The following is a 19,705-nucleotide window of genomic DNA, read 5'->3' on the forward strand; positions in this document are numbered from 1 at the left end:
GTATAAGAATGCATATTCAGATGCTCCACACCTTGTCAACACTTGGTATTGCCAGTCTTTTTAATTTTAGCCATTCTGGAGAGTGTGATATAGCATCTCATTGGGGTTTTAATTTGAAAAAAGTGTACCACCTTTGACTTCTAAGCTCTTTTCCTAAATATTAGGAGTTCAGGCCTTATTCTCACCCTCTTGGGCTAGTGTTCATTGGCCCTTAGTGACCAACTTACTTCCAGAGAGGGAAGCTACTTCTCAAGAGTGACTAGGTGTCTGAGATACAACAAAGGTGAGTTCTTATTATAAGTGAAATGGCTGTAGGCCAGATATTTGTGTTTCCTCCTTCACATTTGGCTTTCCTATTGCAATGACTGATATCAGTCATGAAAACTCCTTTGAGTACCCATCTTCCCTGTCGTTTCTCCAGAGCCTCCCAAGCTATCACAGCCTTAAACAATAGCTCCAAGAAGGCTTGAGTCCCTCTCTCAAGTAGACTCTCAAGTTTCCCTTTTTCTACCCTTCTACTGCTAAATAGCACTGGTGCTAAAGTTGACTTATCCCACCATCACTGCCATCAGCCTAGGGACCTGTGGGTGATTTACTATTAGAAAATAAATCAGAACCAAAATGTTATTATGCCTTTGCTTGAAAGCTATTTGCTAGGATGTCCTGTGTACTGGTCAGGATGCTCACTGTTGTGAATGACAGAAATTAGTTTAAGTAAAGTGAGAACAATAGCTCATGCCACTGCAAAGATGCCGAAGTCAGTAGCTCCACGATGTCATGGTGAAGTTCCCACCTCTTGGTTCTTCTTTCCAATCACCTTTATCCTCTGACTGGCTCCAACCTGTGGCCACAAAACATTTACCAACAATTTCCTACCTACCTATTTCCAAAAACTCCTGAACAAGGCTTTTGTGAGTCAAACCTTTGGTGTGACTGGGTGGAGCTGTCCAGGCAGAGCCACAGGCCTGGAGCGAGTGGAGCCGGCTTCAGGTAGCTGGGCTCTAAGTGGGTGGGTGCACACAGAATGAAAGCTGAGGTAGAGAGCAAGAAGAGGGAGGAGATGAGGAGGGGAGGAGGGGAGGGGAGGGGCAGCAACAAGGTCGGCTACGTCCCAGAGTTAGTTATTCTGAATATTCTTAAAACCTGTCATTGCCATGAAAGTTTTTTCAAAACATACCTTCCAATTGTAACCTCTCCTCAGTCACAACTTTCTTGCGTTCACCTTCCTAAGTTTCTGAAGTCATCCCCTCTGTGTTACCATGCACTTTCCCCAAAGCCAATCCTCTTTTATATATATACCAAATGCCTAGGTGTACAGCCTTCCTAACTTGTACCTACATATTCTAATCTTCCCGATTATTTTAACAGTCACCCCACCTTCCCCCACAGCTGCCCGCTTACAGTTCACTTGGGCAGCAGAACATTGCCAGAACTTCCATGTAAGATGAGTTAACTTGTGTCATGAGTTGCCATCTTTCCATGCACGTGTGCCTTATGTGCCCAGATTTTTTTTTTCTATGAAAATCCATCTTTTCAATTGAATAAAAATTGTCTAGGGAACAGAAATACAGACTTGAAATAGAGTTTCTACCCAGGGCTGCATCTTCAGTCAATACTTTTAAATGGCTGTGCTCTATGCAGAGATATTTTATGTATTTAAAATCTTTGGTGTGCTGATACCCTGAAGGGATTTTTCTCTGAAAGGAGCAATTTAAAAATGTACAAAAATAAAAGATACTGAATGTCCTTGTCTCTAGATTTTTCTTGTGGTTTTCAAATATTGGCTAAATATTTATTTTTGGGGGCTATTAGTTGGACTAAGCAATGAAGAGAGATGAATTGCCTAAAGCATTTCATTGATTTGCCATGAGTGGATAAATACATCAAATCAAAAAGCTACCCAGTCTGGGGTTGACATCCAAATTATATAAAGAGCTCATGCACCTCAACAAACAAAAGGCAAATAAGTCAATTAAAAAATGGGCAGAGGAGCTGAACAGACACTTCTCCAAAGAAGAAATTCAGATGGTCAACAGGCACATGAAAAGATGCTCCACATCAGTAATCATCAGAGAAATGCAAATTAAAACCACAATGAGATATCACCTCTCACCAGTTAGGATGGCCACTATCCAAAAGACAAACAACAACAAATGTTGGTAAGAATGTGGAGAAAGGGAAACCCTTCTACACTGATGGTGGGAATGTAAATTAGTTCAACCATTGTGGAAAGCAGTATGGAGGTTCCTCAAAAAGCTCAAAACAGACATACCATTTGACCCAGGAATTCCCCTCCTAGGAATTTACCCTAAGAATGCAGCAGCCCAGTTTCAAAAGGACATGTGCACCTCTATGTTTATTGCAGCACTATTTCCAATAGCCAAGAAATGGAAGCAACCTAAGTGTCCATCAGTAGATGAATGGATAAAGAAGATGTAGTACATATACACAATGGAATATTATTCAGCCATAAGAAGAAAACAAATCCTACCATTTGCAACAACATGGATGGAGCTAGAGGGTATTATGCTCAGTGAAATAAGCCAAGCGGAGAAAGAGAAATACCAAATGATTTCACTCATCTGTGGAGTATAAGAACAAAGCAAAAACTGAAGGAACAGACTCACAGAACCCAAGAATGGACTAACAGTTACCAAAGGGAAAGGGGATTGGGGAGGATGGGTGGGAAGAGAGGGATAAGGGGGAAAAAGGGGCATTACGATTAGTATGTATAATGTGGGGGGGGTGGCACGGGATGGCAGTATAGCACAGAGAAGATAAGTAGTGACTCTATAGCATCTTACTACGCTGATAGACAGTGACTGTAATGGGGTATGTGGTGGGGACTTGATAATAGGGGGAGTCTAGTAACCATAATGTTGTTCATGTAACTGTACATCAGTGATAGCTAAAAAAAAAAAAAGGGAAAATCATGCCTAACACAAAAAACCCCAATAAAAATATATTGTTTCCAAAAAAAAAAAAAGCTACCCAGTCCATCAAAGAGGACCTGATAGTTTCCTAAGGGCTGAGAAGCGGTGAATGTGGATGGCAAAAACCGATGGCAGGAAGGAGTTTAAATAGACTGTATACTACCCCTGAAATAGTATTTTTCAAACCCCAGAAACCAATTCTTTCTGTTATGTTGGTTGCACTGCATGTGGCTTTGGTTTTGTTTTTTCTTAAGAGAAACATTAAAGCAGTTCAAAACTTACAGCTTCATCTGAACAATAGAGAATAATTTTGTTGTCTAAAAGCCCACACTTAAAAATTATTCATGAATAAAATCTCTCAGTATCTAAAAGAGGAAATAATAATTTCCTTTCAGTTAAAAATAAATGCCTTTTTTGTTTTTTTGGCAAACTCACAGGACAACATATAGGGTCATACTCCTGAAAAACCACAAATAAAGCCAAGACAACAAGTGCTCCTGCAGGGGCACAAATGAGTCATTGTTCTCTGGAAAGAGGTCTATTTGGTGCCACTGGTTCAAGAAAGGCCTAAACTTGTAGTCTTTTTGGAGAATATTTCAAAGTGGTTTATGAACTTTTCTCTCCAGAAGTTACTTCCTATAAGTGTGGCTATGATTACAGAAATTACACACACACACACACACAGAAAACATAAAAGCAGCTTCTTTTTAAAGATTGTTTCTAGAAACAGACCTCTGTGGTTACAGTTTTTCTGCCTTTTATAGAGTCTTGGTTACAACATAAGTACTTAAAAAACCCACTGAGTACTTATGAATATGCCTCTGTGAGTGTGAGACAGAGCGATGGACAGAGAGGCAGAACATACCAACTCTGGCTGGTTAGTTCAGCTTTCCTTGCAAACTCCAGCGAGTCAGAGGCTGTCCCAGTGACGAACATGGACGCAGCTCCAAAGAGATGGCAGCCCCCATCACGAGCAGGTCTGTGCTGCTGAGGTTCAGCCCTCCTGGCCTGCTGCGTGTCGGACTCAAGAGTGGCCTCCTGTGTCCCCAACACCTCCCCCTCCCACATACCCAGCTCTCAACCTCTGTGGACACAGTGCCCAAGAACACTCCTCATGACTTCTCTCAAAGGTCTAGATGACTGTTATTAGACACCAAAGAAATCTCAGCTCTCCTAGGCAGGGAAAAGAAAGCTTGGACAAGGAATTAGAGTTGAATAAACAGGAAGACCAACACGAGCATCACACAAGAAGAAACAGCTCGGCCAAACAACAGCAGAAGAGCAGAGGCCGCGCATGTCACGTCCAGAGGGCACGTATGAAACTCTCCTCACTGTTGTCAACTGTACTAATGTTTCTGTGGTTTTTTGTTTTTCAAAAGCAGCTCACATTGAAGAATCACCCAAGATGCACAGCAAGAACCATCTTGCCTAAAAACACTTCCTCTAAGCACACATCTGCATTGATGACTGGGGCTTCGCACCTGACGATGATCTCTAGTAACAATGCTACAAAACATTAGTGCTGGAGATGGGAGGAGCTTTGAGACTTTCTGGTCTGGTATTTTTCCCACAAAATATGATATACTTGTCTCTGTGGCTGGCAAGATGCTTTTGAGGTACATGCAAGTATTCATCCTTTGAATGGTTATGTACTTACTTTAAAGCATATTAGAAAAAATACCCTTAGTATGCCAGTCGCTGCACTCAGCATGCCTCCTGGAACAAGCTTATTACCAAGTCTAAGACCAGTGTCTCATTAGATGCTTTCTGGGCTAACTGGTTAGCATGCAAGAATCATGGACAGAAGATCCGCACCTGGGGAGATGCATCCCTCCTACGCCCCTGACCTCATGGCTGTCATGTCTTCCAGCAATAGTGCACCTGAGCAGTCCTGGCAGGCCGATTTCCCCATAGCACCCAGCCTGGGGCTTCAGCCGTAGGTCTCCCTTCTTAAATCAGACACAGTGTTACCTGGGATTTTAAAACATTTAATCAAAAAACATCTGACATTTTAAACGTTAGATTTACAAACCTGACAACATTCTTAATATTAGCAATTTATCTACACACCACCTAAGAAAATAAGGTCTATGAGGACATCAACAAGGTTTATTTAAGAGTTCATTATAAGCTACAGCCCTTTGCAAATAAGTATTCAGTTTAACTGTAACAAACCACTGGGAGCAAATTTAACTAAGTATATAAAAACATTAGTTAAATATAAGTCTCTGGAAATATATATTATACCTACAGCTGTGGTTACAGTGAGATGCTTCCTGCCTTTTTCCCCGGTTCAGTTTCAAAATGGCAAATCACTGTATGGTCCTGGATCTCCAAGCTATAAAACTGAAATATGTGTTTCCAGCGTAGCAGATGGTGACCAGGAAGGCAAAGAACTGGAGAAACAAAGCATAATAGAACAGGGGTTGAGGGCAAATTCTAACTAGCAAAAGAAATAATTTCGCCTCTGCTGAACCAGGTGCCTGCAGCATCCCTTGACTCCAGGCTTTCTTATCTAAAACTGCTTTATTGGTTCAATTACCTTCCTTCTGAAACAATTTCTGCCTATGCTTGTTTCTTTTTTTTGGAATGTATCTGGGAAGCCTGTAGTTTTATTCAAATGACCCCAGGGTGTTTGCTTAGGGGTGAATATGGTGGTGTGCATCTGAGAAAAGCACATGTATTTCTCAGATGGTTAGAGCACTTTGGGACCAGGGCTGAGCCCCGCATTGCCACAGGGTCAGTCACACAAACAACTGAGTGGGCGAGAGGAAGCGATGTACCCACGCGTGTGTGGTGTGAATGGTGAGTGGGAAAATGCCCCCACCCAGTTCTAGCTGCTTTTGGCTATCTGTTAATTTGAGTCCTGTGCCACCAGAGTCTGTGATTTTTAATTTTATGTGCATGATGCTCTCTACCTTTAAATAGAGGTTTTCAAATACAAATATAAGAATATAAGGAATGCCCATGTATCATCAATCAGCTTTAACATTATCATTTTGGTGTTCCTGTCCCACTGACCCCCTCCCAAATATCCCCCTTTTGGAGATGGAATATTTTAAGGCCAGTCTCAGAGAAACTTTTAAAATTAGTTTTTTTTTTAATTAAAAAAGGATATGTATTTAGGGTTGAAAATGCAAACTACAGAAGCACATAAATTAAAAAGTCAAAGCCCCTTAGGGTCCAGTCACAGTCTCCGGAAGGAACCACTGTTTGGTGTTTATCTTCCCAGTTATTCTCACAAAACAAACATTTCTGCTTCTTAAAAAAAAAAACTAATTTAATTAGCATGCTCACTGTCTGCAACTCTCTCCCTACTTCAACTGTAGGCAGAATTTTTCTTAGAATGCCTCACATATTTGTTCTTCCACAAACACTTATTTTGTTCCAGCCACTGGGCTTTCACTCAAGCAGTCTTTCAACCTCTTTGCACTCCAAAGCCATTAGGAGGCCCCACCAATCTGTGTTTTCAAACCAGTAAGCTAATAGCCAGCATGTCACTCCCACAGGTGTCCCCTCCCTAATCCCCAGTGGGCTGGGGAACCTCAGGGAGGTGGGGATCCTAAGGGAGGCGGGGATCCCAGGGGGAATATGAGGCTCACTCACCGAGGAGGCCGCCCAGCTGTTGAAGTTGTGGCTGTCCCTCTCCGGGGACACAGAGGACGCGTCCACGACAGCGGCTGAGAGGTACAGGAGGAAGGCACTACCATTGAAGCACAGACCCTGGGGAGAGAGAGGGGGTGTTTAGGGAAGGCCTGGGTCCCTGAGGGCCTCCAAAGTGGCCAGCACTGTGCCCTGGGCGTGGCCAGGGCCCATGTGGCCACTGGGCGCGGGGGACAGGCTGACACCTGGAGCACCCAGGCACCCTGTGCTCTTCCCACAAGACACCTGGGCTGCCCACTGCCCTTCCAGCCACTTCTCTTCCTCAGTTTGCCGTCGATTGCGGCTTCTCTGATTTCAGCCGCGGGGACTGGTTGGCTGGGGAAGGCGGTGCCGAGGGGCCACCTGAGGTCGGCCTCAGCCACCTGCACATCTGTCCTGACAGAGCTGGGAGAAAGCTTTTCAAAAAAAAAAGGGGCATTTAAGTGATCTCCTCACTCTAAGCAGAAAGGGGCATTTAAGTGATCTCCTCAATTCTAGCAGGAAATTCTTTTAAATAAAAAGATTCTACATTATCAATGTCTTTTGAGAACTGATCTCACCCCGGCTTCACGCTATTTTTTCCCATTCTTAAAGAGAGATAACCCAGGTAGGTATTTGGTTTTCAGTGACATTTAAACTCTAGGAAACCATATTCTAAACTGTGCAAAGCTTGGTCCTAACTGAACAAGGGTGAGGGGTGGGGCAAGACCAGTGCAGAAACCAAAGCTTTAGAAAGGGAGGAAGAGGGGTGACTCTCAGGGAGGAGACCCCTGTGGTCCAACATCTCTGCCTCAGTAATTCAGAGACACAGGAGTGGACAGGAGAGAGGGGAGAGAGCAATATCTCTTCTCAGATACAAAAAGGCACATGGAATTTTCCAGAAGCAAGCCCCAGCATTCTGAGGTGGGATGTGTAACCCTGATACCACCTCTTTACTTTGCTCACACTGTTCCTGGGATAGGACAACTAACCTTTAAGATAAGGGTCAGTCCCAGGGTTCAGGTCGCTCATGATGCACATCTGCCATAAAAAAATTATCTCTGAGAAGCCCTGGTTTCCCGGGATGACTGACTATGCTGGTTGGTTTGGGTGTTCTTTTTTTGGTCTAGGAACACATCTGCACATTTAAAAAAATACTGCTTTTTGTGTTTTTGGTTTTTTAAATTGTACCTAATTTCTAGAGTTTCTTATATTTATTATTTGCCAAGTAAAGCATTCCCCACCTACCTTTTTTTGTAAATGCAGACACAGATAAGTGTAGTTACCTCTGAGGAGTGGGAGACATTAGTTTTCATTTTATACCCTTTTACAAGTGGGGGGTCAAACTTTATTTTTAAAAAATAATTTTTTATTATAGGAAAATTAATATTATTTATAAATTAGCCATGTATTACTTTTGAAATATTAAAATGCTTTTGAAAAATATATATAGGTAATGTATGTTTATGGTAACTAAACAAAATCCAACCTGGATGGAACAATGGAGTAGAAGTCAGAATCTCCTTCCATCTCAACCCCTTCCTCTGGGGGGACTAGGCAAACCATTTTATATGAATGGAGCCATACAGTAATGCAACTTGCTTTTCTTTTTCCATTTAAAAAGATACTGAGGGCCATCTTACATGTCCAAACTGACTGACCTCATTTCTTGTCATGGCACTAATACCTCAGAATCTAATGTTTCCCCTATGGCGAGGCATTGTGATGTTCCGAGTTTCCCCAGATTACAAGCACTGCTGCCACCACCCAGCTCTGAACATGCCCGTCCAGCTCCCCAGACAGGGATCAGGACAGATGAGAGCATTCAGAGGGCCCAACCTGGCCAGGACTGCCCTGACACAGTGGCCACCTGCGGATGAAGGGGCCAGACAGGAAATGGGGAAAAGCCTCCCGGGGACAGTGACCCTGTCCCTGAGTAAGTGTGGCCCAACCCCCTTTTCTAAGGCAGTGTGAACTCCTATTTCCCCAGGAGAGAGGGAGAAGCAGGTGGTGAAGCGAGTAGGAGGCAGGGGTATTCTTCCCCCCAACACCCCCAGTGGGGGCCCTGCTGCTTCATCACAAGCCTCCGTCAACACCACCTCAGTGCCCTACCCACTGGCTTCCCTGTCTTATTTAAGGACTCCCCAAATATGCCCAGAGGTGGGTGGTGCCTGAGTTGGGGAACTGTAGTGAAAATAGGTGGAGAAATGAAAAATAAAAGAAGGACAAAGAAACCAAGATCTGAGATGGCTGTAAAGGTAAAAAAGGAAAAAAAGATCTGTGTGGCTACAGAAATGGAGGACAGCTAAGTGCTTCAGCAGGTTCTGAAATACCACTGAGCTTCCCTGAAACATGGGGTCCTGCTGCTATGGAGAAATAGGCCTGAATTGCAGACAGTTCAAGTTCAAAAAACTTAAAGTTCCTCCAACTCAAATGCCAGTTCTTGTGGCATCCCTGGGCCACAGGGGGCAGAGCACAGGGTCAGCATAGTGTCTGACCAAAGATTTCAAACTATGCTTTTTCGGGGAAAGGGAAGGGAGGCAATTCTTCTCTGGAACTCCATCGCTCTGTGATATATTCACTTTTATTGACATATAGGTGACATATTATATTGGTTTCAGGTGTACAACACAGTGATTTGACAATTACATACATTACTAAATGCTCACCATGGTGTTAGTTACCACCTGTCACCACACAGTTACTACAGTATTACTCTATTCCTATGTGTACTTATCATCCCTGTAACTTATTTTAAACTGGAAGTGTGTACTCTTGAATCCCTTCACATACTTCTCTTCCCCTCTCCTCCCTTCCCCTCCCCACCAGCAACCACCAGTTTATTCTCTGTATTTATGAGTCTGTTTCTGTGTTTTTGTCTGTTAGATTCCACATGTAAGTGAAATCATACAGTATTTATATTTCTGTGTGACTTATTTCACTGAGCCTAATACCCTCTAAGTCCATCCAATCACTCTGGTATAAAATGTCCCTCCTCTCCTCCCCCTCAAAATAAAAGCTCACTAAGATTAAAAACTCTCAAATAGCTGGCTGCCCCTTGTTGACCCTCCACACAGTAGTATTCCTGGAGTCTACAATTTACAAGACCTAACTGCTAATCATGCCTGATTCCTTTGCAGTAGGGAGGAGGGAGGTTGCCTTAGTTTCAGACTTCCTGAAGGCTGGTACCAGGGCACACCAGACACAGTTGGCATCAGAGAACCTGCATCCCATTCCTGGCTATCAAAATTCTTTCAGTGTCTGTTTCTTCATCTGCAAAATGGAAATAACCCATTCTACCTTCTCAGAGTTATTGTGAGCATTAACTGAAATGGACTCAGCATGACATCTGGCACACAGCAGGTACTTAACAGTGGCTGCTATTGCCTATAAAAGGAAGCTAATACCCTCTGCCATGAGTACTGTGCCCTGCACTGTTCAGAGAGCTTGCAATGAGGCCAGCAGGATGAGCTCCAGAGGGTGAATCCTTAGAGGACACACCTGCATAGGTGCTGGTGCTCAGTGCTATGAGGACAAACTGTATTGCTTTGAAATTCTAGCTCAGATCAGATTTGTCAGAAAGCATGCCCTAGCCTCTCTGGGTAATGGTATTACCCAGGAGCTCAGAGATTCTGGCCAGAACCAGCTGTAGCTCCTGCTGCATATTACAGATGGATACAGTAACTTTGCCCCTGTGTTCTCCCAGATACATTAAGAGAATGGCCTACTGTTATGATAGAATTCCAGTGCAAATCTCAAGCCTGATCTCTTGAGGAGCTATTTGCAAGATCATGAAGCTCAGTTTTTGCAGTATCCCATGGGTGGTTCTCCAGACAAGCTCCCAGGGGCTAAAATCTAGTCTACCAATCCCTTTTCTGTCATCATAGATTTCCCAAATGCTCTGAAAATCAAAAGGAAACCTGGAAGTCATTTGGCAGGAAAAGCTGACTTGCAGTGACATGGGGGCAACGTAGTTCTTATTATCCCTCTTAGCAGGATAATGCATGCATTCTTGCAGAAACATCAGCGTGTCCGATTACAGTGCTGACCCAGACTTGAGGGAGGTGTCACATCATGTAGTAAATGTACCAGATAACAATTACTTTATGAAAATCTGAAAAAAAAATCTTGATTCCAAACATATCTGGCCCACAGGTTTCAGGTAAGGGATGAAGATTTATAACTTTCTATAAACCAGCATTTCCCACATTTAAGGTACCTAAGTAGTTTGTAATAATAGAGATTCCCAGGCCCTCTATAGAGTTTCTGATTTAGTAGGTCTGGGGTGGAGCCTAAGATTCATACCAAGCACCTGTGTGAAGCTACTGTAAGCAGGGACCTTACTTTAAGCAGCAAGATTCTAGGATGCTCACTCTGGCACCAGGGGCCTGTGAGCTGCTTCAGCACAGAGTTCTGGTTGGCCTGACCCTTGCCATGCTCCTGATCAGCGTGGTACCCGGTTATATGGCCAAATATTCTTCTGGGTGTGTCTAAGAGGGTGTTTCTGGATGAAATTAACACTTGAATCTGAAGAGTAAATAAAGCAGATTGCTCTCCCTAGTGTGGGTGGGCCTCATCCAATCAGCCGAAGCCCTGACTAGAACAAAGCAGGCTCAGTAAGAGAGACCTCCTCCTGCCTGCCCTACTTGAGCTGGGGCATTAGTCTTTTTTTCCTATCTTTGGACTTGCACTGAAACATTGGGTTTTCTTGGGTCTTGAGCCTGCCAGCTTCTGGGCTGAAATTTACACCATCAGTTCTAGTTCTCAGACCTCTAGACTCAGACAGGAACTGCACCACCTGCCTGCCTGGGTCTCCAGTTTGCTGACAGCCGATCTGGGGGCTTCTCAGCCTCTGTAATCATATGAACCAAGTCCTTATAATAAATTTATGTATGTATACAGATTTACATGTATATATACTTATATATACATTCGTACACACACATCCTATTTTTGCTTCTCTAGAGAACCCTTATATAGAATCTGTATGAAGAGTAGGGTAAACAGATTTTATAACCAGGAGTGACATGCTGCTTTAACAAATACCTAAAGATGTGGCAGTGGATAATCAGTAGAGGCTGGAGAGTTCTGAGGTGCATGCTAGAAATATAGACATTACAGGTGATTCCAGAGAAGGCTCAGAAAGAAAACAGGAGAGCTGGAGAGAACACTCCCATCTTCGTGGAGAAGACATAAATAATCATAAGCAGCATGTTAGTAAACATGTGAATGTTAAAAGCCATTCTGGTTAGATCTGAAATAAGAAGTATGTTTTTGGAAACTCAAGACCCAGCTGGATTCTTGTTATAAAGAGGCAAAGAATTTGGCCTAACTGTGTTCTGTGGAAGGTAGAACTTGTGAACTATGAAAATGGGTATTTAGCCGAGGAGATCTTTAAGCAAAATATTCTAAGAGTGGCTTGGTTCCTCCTCACTGCTATAGTGAAATGCAAAAACAACAACAACAAAACAGCTGAATTAAAGAAAGCATTGTTAATCCCACAACTTGAAGGTCTGTAAAATTCTCTCCCCATCCCTATTGCAACAAATAAGAAAGCTGGTCCTGAAGAGATCACTAAAGGTGTGGCCAAACACCTTTTGATAAAGAGACCATGGGTGCAAACCACAGCTCTAATCAGCTATCTCAGCAGAAACCAGGAATAGAAAGGGGATTGCATCAGCAGAAATACTGCTGGTTTGAACCAAGAAGGCCGAGAAGGGACAAAACGAAGGAGGGCTTTGAACTTCCTCTATTCTACAGAACCATGGAGCCATCTGGCTATGAATATGCTCTCAACCTCATGAAATGAGAAGACTGGATTGCCCAGAGGTCAGAGACCCTTAGGGCCACCACTCCTGTCACAGGCCCAGGGGACAGGCTGGTTCCTTCTCAAAGGGCTGGGCGGCTTCTCTGGTTTCTGTGAGCCAGGATGTCCCCGTGCAGTGCCTCAGGGGCAGGGTCGCCCTGAAGAGACCAGGGATGACAAGGCCCTCCCCTGTGGGCTTGGAGGGCACAGCATTGAACCAAAGGATTATTCTGGACCCTAAGGTCTAGTGGAATTTGTCTTGTAAGTTTTGGGCTTGCTTGGGATCTGTCACCCTTTGCTTTTCTCCTATTTCTCCCTTTGGGAATGGGAATGTCTATCCTATGCCTGTCCCGTCACCGTATTCTAGAAGCATATAGCTTGTCTGGTTTCACAGGTTCACAGCTAGGCACCAAGGGCAGGCTGCCCCAAGATGTGCCACTTTGACATGCATTTTATTTTGAAGTGAAAGCCAGTAACTCAGAAGCAGGGAGAAGGTACTTTGACTTTCCAGCCCCCCACAATGAATAAAAGGAATTCAGATGGAGAACTGCTCTGTGAGGAGAGCTATTACCATAGATAACTACATTACAATGTGAACTAGGAGTGAGAGACTGGAAGCAGTGTGACAAAGCTTGCTGCTAAAATTCCTCTCTGGGCCGTGTTGTTTCCCAGCGGCCCACCAGGTATCTTATTTATTAAGCATGGACTCTCTTCACATTCCTGTGAATTGCTTCTCCTTTGCTTAAAGATCTCAGACCCCTACTGCCTTCTCCTTGGTTCAGGATGACAAACAGACCTTGTTGACTGTCTGGAACTCATGTCTCTGGCAGTTAAACTTTGACAATCTGATTCTTGGACCAGCCAGAAGAACCTCAAGGCATAGAGGAAATTTCTTCCTCCCCAACATTAGAGAGGAATTTTGCCTCGGCATGAATCCTGCCTGCAGTCTCACATCTGATGCAGTGATATTTACATGAGATTCCAGACCTTAGACTTCAGTTAGTGCTGGATGGGTTACGAGTTTGGGGGATGTTGAGATGGAATGTATTTCGCCTGTGAGTGGGGCATGATTTGGGGGGACCAGGGACAGAACGCTATGGACTGTTTGTGTCCCCCCCACAAAGTTCCCATGTGAAAGCCCTCAGTGTGACAGTATGGAGGTGGGCTTTGGGAAGGTAATGAGGCCAGGCCCTCAGAATGGCACTAGTGCCCTTACAAGAACAGACAAGAAAGCTCACCCTCTTGCTGGTTTTTCCTCGGTCCTCCATGTGAGGACACAGCAAGATAGCAGGCATCTCTGTAAGCCAGCAAGAAAGTCTCACCCGAAACCGACTATGTGACCCTTGATCTTCCAGCCCCTACAACGGTGAGAAGCAAATTTCTGTCATTTAAGCTACCCAGTCTATGGTATTTTGTTATGGTGCCGAGCAGACTAACCCAGACACCGTAATCTCCACATTTTCTTATCTCTTTCCTCTTGGACTGTGGGTTCCCCTTACTTTATCCTGCATCCAGCATGGTGCCTGGAGCCAAGACAAGAATCTGATCTCCCCTGACTACTCTTGCTTTTAAATGTGAGTATACCTATTCATTCTAACAGCAGTTTCCATTTCTCATTCTTTTTGCACACACTGTGCATCCCAACATAAAAAAAACTCTGGCATACGAGAGGTTATATATGGCCATGGCCAGAGGGGTTTAAAGAAAGTAAGAGCTACAGAGGATGATGTGCTGACTTACCTATTCCCAGGTAACACTGTTGTCAGGGAACTAATAATGCAAGAGTCTATATAAGATAACTGATTTTTTTCCTATTTCAGTCTCCTGAGACCCGGTCTGCTGTTTTGCCTGAAAGGAATTCCTGAACCTTCTGACATTCCCAGTCTCACGCTGAGGTGGAAAACACCTGAGGTCAACGGGACACTGTAGAGAGTATCTGCCGTGCTGGGCCCTCCCTGCCTTTGGCCCCTGTTTTGTTGGCACAGAAACAATTCTGAAATAACAGAGAACTAAATCCCATCCTACCTAGTGGGCAGCAGACAAGAACCACCCCCTGGCTTTCTTACCACCGTTGTCCAGGGCACCTGGGGGATCCTGGTGTAGGTCATTGTTATATAGATGATGAGGAAGAAGACGGTGAGGACCCAGTAAAATACAGCTACGAACATGACCCAGCCAAACGCAGGGACCCGGAAGTACTCGGTTCCAGCGATAAGTGTCCAGACCAGCAGTCCCAGAACCTGTACATGGTAGAGGCAGCAGAAAAGGGAGGCAAAAGGAGAAAATAAAGAAAAAGGGGAAAGTGAGGACAGAGAGAAAAACAGTGTGAATTACAACTTTCATCCATATATATATATACACAGACACTTGATTTAGGAATACAGTTAGGGTCCCAACCTCACACGCCTACAAATGTCAGAAAGGTAAAGTAAATGAACATAATAGGCAAGGCGGAGAACATGGCAAATGAGGGAGCCTGTCTTGTTCAGCAGCCTCTGCTCAGCTTCAGCCAGCGGTTGTGGGCTGGTTTTGCTAGATCCTCCTTTACTTTTCCAGAACATGGAAACTCCAGTTCGTAAAGGGTAATCTTGATTTTTCAATGTTAGCAGTACTAAAGAGTTTTAAAACATCATGAGGGGCAAAACAACACACATCCGTGGCTGGGATTTGCTCAGAGGCTGATTCTTGTCAAAGGGACAAGACTGCAGGTCCACTAGAAGTGGTCCTGGGATTGATCTGGAAGGAGCCTCTGAGGATTCCCACTGGCCACTCGGGTGGCAAAGAACGTGGGGCCTGGGTGCTCTAAGCACGGCCCGTTCTGATCACTCAGCATTTTAATATAAGCTGCACATTTATTTATTCCAGAACAGTCATCTACCACGTCACCGATGCAGACTAGCAAGACCAAATCAACAGCCAAATCATTGCCACCCGCTGACTAAGGAGGACTTCACCAGGGGGAAAGGAGCTGATCTCAACTGGAGCTGTCTTTAGTCCTAAACAAAGGAAGGCCAGGGCAAAGCATATTGTGCATTTCAGCACCTTCCAGGGACTTGGGAGGACTTTATCCCCAAGTCACGAAAAGGTCGGCATCTAAACCACATCCCCAGGAGACAGCACCAGGAGTCTGGGGCAGGCTCTGGCTCCAAACAGATTATTTTGTTTTTGCTTTAGCTTTCTTCATGATCTACGGAACAGAATATTAAAGGCATTTCAATCACAAAGCCAGGAAGACAGCCTTCACTCATTCACTCATTTTAGGTGCTTCACTGAAGAGCACCTAAAATATGCCAGGCATCCAGCCATCAGGCCCCAAGGATAGAGTGGGGCACAAACTGAACCTATCCACGCCAGACACAATTTACAATCTAGTGGGGGAAATAGCCACATAATTACAATTGTGAAAAATGCTCTGAAGGAAAAAGAAGGCTGTGAGGGGGTCTTTAACAGGGATATTAACCTTGTTGCAAGCAGATAAGTGTCAGCGAAAAAGAACCTGAAGACTGAGTAAGAGATGGTGAAACAGAGGCTGGAAAAGACCAGGTTCTAGGCAGAGAGCATGTGCGGGCAGAGGTCTGCAGGCGGAAAGGGCTGTGCTGCCTTCTAGAGCCTGTAAGAAAGTTAGAAAGTTGGTGCAAAATGTCAGCGCGGTTGGGGAGAGTCAGGAAGCCTAAGGATTTTGTACTTTCTCCTAATGAGTTGAGGGTGTGGAGCAAGACAATGATAAGATCAGGCAGGTTGATAATACAACTGGCTGCGTGGGGAGAAAGGGGAGTGGAGGGCAGAGTGGGTGGGAGGAGGCCAGCAGAGACTGCTGAATGTCACCATGGCCCCCGTGGCAGAGGATGATATATTCAGCATCAACATGGTGGCAGCGAATATTGAGAAGTGAGTGAATTGAAGACAAATTTCAGAAGTAGACAGGACTTCACTAGATTTAATAAATTAGATTAGGATGAAGTGGAAGGACCCCTGAGGTCTCTGGAAAGATGGACAAAGTGGATTAGGTGGTCATTTCCTCAGCTCAGTTTCCAACCTAGCCCTTCGGAGGTCGCCAGGGACTTCCAGAGAGGGACAAGAAGTGGACACTGCAGGGAGAGGAGTTTGGACCCCCACTTTAAGAAGGAAGACTTACTGTGAAGATCACTGAGCCCTCAGACAGGTTCCTGAGGGACATTTTAACTGCTCACTGACAGAAGCCACCTCTCCGGTTTGGGTGCCTGTCCTGGAGGGCAGGAAACAGGTTTCCCCTCTTTAGAGAACAAGGTTGTTCTTTTATCTGCTAGAGACTGTGTATCAGTTCCCAAGAAATGCTAAGTGGAGGTGTGCTTTTGCACTTACACCCATGGCAACAGAAGTTATTGAAAGTGAAGAGCCTCAAAATGGCAGAGAATTCTAGAAGATGTTGAGCCTCACATTAATGGGGTTTGGGGCCCGAATTAATCATAACTGACAGGTAATCTACACACGTACATGTGACATTCCATTGCATCAGTGAGACTGGATGTAATCCAGCGTAGCAGGTTCTGAAATAACATCTCCTGCAGGCTCTGCATTCAAACTGAAAGGGCTGGATGAGTCCTTTGATGATGATCCACACATAACCATGAAACATAACCGTGCATTGCAAATGGGTTCAGGGGTTTCTCCAGGGGAGTGCAAGGGTTTAAGTTTCCAGCACAAGCCCATGTCCAGCTAAACAGGCTCAGCTAACAGCTCTTGGCTCTGAATGCAAAAACCTTTTTCATTATTTAAGCAAGCAGAGTCCACTGTCTAGAAATGCTTTATCTAAAGTGCTAGCACTTTCACACACAGGGACTATCATTAGCTGAACCATCTCTCAAAGGGCAGGAAAACTTGGCCCATGACCTCACTAGCAAACACAGTAAAACAAAGGCTCCTGTCAAGAAAAGAATTCTTCTACCCAAGTGGATTTCCCAGGTAACTGAAATATATCCAGAAGCAAACCTTTTGTCTCTCACTGTAACCAATACTGATGAAAATCACTCCACAAGAATGTTATTCATTTCCTGCAGTGTGTGTCGAAGACAAACTTTGGCTCTTGACTGGCTTAGACTACAAAAACACTGTTTGCTTTTTATCGATAAGCACTTCCTTTTAGGCTAAAACTCCTTTTGAGTGGTAAAGCTAACACTTAAAAATTTTTGTAAAGAGATAAATGCAGACCAAAAATATAAAAACTGCAAAAATAAAGTATTTATCAAATACACAAAGGAATGACAACAGTCTCCAGCCTCCAGGTAAATTCTCTAGGGAAACCAATACAACAATTTTATATGTGCCCTTCCTAACTTCTTCCCTTGCATCTGTTAACTACTATCTGCACATCTTTTTCTTTCTCCCTTAAAAATATGGATCACTCCGTGCACGATGCCTACAACTTGCTTCTATCAGTCAGCAATACCCTGGAGGACTTCCTTCCATGCTGCTACAGGCAGATCTTTGCCAATTTTAACAGTTGCCCAGTTTCCCACAGTTCACGTAACCAGTTACCTAGGGAGATAAATTTAAATAGTCTCCTTTATGGTTGTACAAAAATCCCCAGCAGACATTCCTATAATATACACCTGAATTCCAGGGTAGATTCCTAGAAGTGGAACTTCTAGGTTATTTTAAGCTTTACAGCAACTGCCAAATTGCTCATCAAAACCATATGCTAACTCATTCTCTCATCAGTGTGGGCATGCTCTTCCCTTCAACTCTCATGAAATTCCCACATTTAAAATGATTAAAAGTCTGATTTCTTAAAATGTCATGTTTCACCTCTCAGTGCGCTTTATTGAAAGACAGCATAGAGAGAAGTGACAAATCCTCAGCAAACAGCTCGGGGAATTTTTCACAAACCACACAGACCTGTGTAACCAGCATCGACATCAAGAAACAGGACATGTCCAGGACCTGAAGGCTCCCTCTTCACTTCTAGATACTCCTTCCCTCCCCAAAGGTGACAACCCTTCTGATTTTTACCACCCTGGATAAGGGTTGCTTGTTTTGAACTTCCTATAAATGGCATCCTATAGCCTGTACTCTTACGTTTGGTTTCCTTCACTCAGCACTGTGAGATTCCCCCATGACACTGACTTTCACTCACTGGTTCCCCTGGCTGTGCAGCAATGGTTCTCAAATGGGAGTGAGCATCCGAATCATCCGCAGGCCTAGTTAAACCACAGATGGAAGGGCCCCACTCCAGACCTCGTGATTCAGGAGGTCTAGGATGGGACCTGAGAATCTGCATTTCTAACCAGTTCCCAAGTGGTGGGTGGGATGTGGCTGGTCCAGTCACCACACACTACGAGCCACTGTTGGACAGTACTTCTGTTTGCTTTTATTTGCATTTTCCTGATCAGTAGTAAGGATGGTAGAGCATCTCTTCAAATGCTTATTAGGCACTTCCAGTTCTTTCCTAATTTATTGATAAGTTTGAAAAAATCACTTTCTTACTGATCTGTAGAATTCTTCACTTTAGAGGGATGGTGACCAACTACATATGTGGCAATATTTTACACATCCGGCTTTTTTTAACTTCACAGGGTCTGTTATCAATGGAAATTTAAGTTTTTTCCTGGTTAACTGGTTGCTCTTTAAAACCTTCCTATCTGCTTAGGAAAAGGTCTTCTTCAACACAAGATTCTAAAAACATTCTTGTCTTTTTTCTTGTAGGTTGTATGTATGCTTAGATCTTTAGTCCCCCTCAAATTAAGCTCTACATATGGGGTGAGGAAAGGCTAATTTTTTTTATTTTCCTAGCAGATGGTCAGTTGACCTGTTGTCACTTACAGGTGATTCTTACATATTGGTTCCGTTTCTGGAATCTTTATTCTGTCAGCTCCTCTGCGTTGACTGCTCTGCCAGGGCTGACTACTGTAGCTCCAGCATGTATTAGGTTTCTGGGTCAAGATGTCAAATTGAACACATCAATCTAATTTTGGTCCTTCCCCAAACCCTTCTAAAACTACCATGAGGATGGGATGAGTAGGAGCACAGTCAAAAGCGATGCATTTTTGGAAGCCTGGAACACGTGTCGATGAGGATAACTGACTTGGCCACGTGAGACAGTGGGATTCTAAAGAAGATGGCAGGTGTGGGAAGTGATGAACCAGACCCAAGCTCACTGCCAAGTTGGAAAGGGCACAGGTGCTGTGGGGCTGGGAGCATGGCAGATGGCGACATAGGAGGGTCTGTGGAAGGCTGTTCCGCACTAGCCATGTCCTTACCTGCTACCCTACTCCAAGCTGCTGGGTGACTGCCCCACCTGTCAGTACCTGAAAGCTTATCCTCTAGGTCAGCATTCCTCCACCTCAGCCCTGCTGACACCTGGGCCAGT

At 44.2% G+C, this 19,705-nt stretch overlaps 1 protein-coding gene across 3 annotated transcripts in view; it reads right to left on the reverse strand.

Annotated features, from left to right (window-relative positions):
- Nucleotides 1–4,905: 4,905 nt before the first annotated feature.
- CMTM8 (CKLF like MARVEL transmembrane domain containing 8) overlaps nt 4,906–19,705 on the reverse strand; it is an 89,044-nt gene continuing 74,244 nt past the window's right edge. Inside the window, exons 2-5 of one of the 3 annotated variants that reach the window (XM_036891950.2) lie at nt 14,427–14,600; nt 13,599–13,718; nt 6,540–6,656; nt 4,906–5,329 (exon numbers count right to left, since the gene is read on the reverse strand). In XM_036891950.2, the coding sequence (XP_036747845.2) occupies nt 5,246–5,329; nt 6,540–6,656; nt 13,599–13,718; nt 14,427–14,600 (495 nt within the window). In that variant the 3' untranslated portion in view covers nt 4,906–5,245. The remainder of the gene's footprint in view (nt 5,330–6,539; nt 6,657–13,598; nt 13,719–14,426; nt 14,601–19,705) is intronic. The other 2 variants (XM_036891961.2, XM_036891972.2) reach the window with 2 other exon arrangements.

This window comes from Manis pentadactyla, chromosome 14, assembly GCF_030020395.1.
Source record: "Manis pentadactyla isolate mManPen7 chromosome 14, mManPen7.hap1, whole genome shotgun sequence".
NCBI lineage: Eukaryota > Metazoa > Chordata > Mammalia > Pholidota > Manidae > Manis > Manis pentadactyla.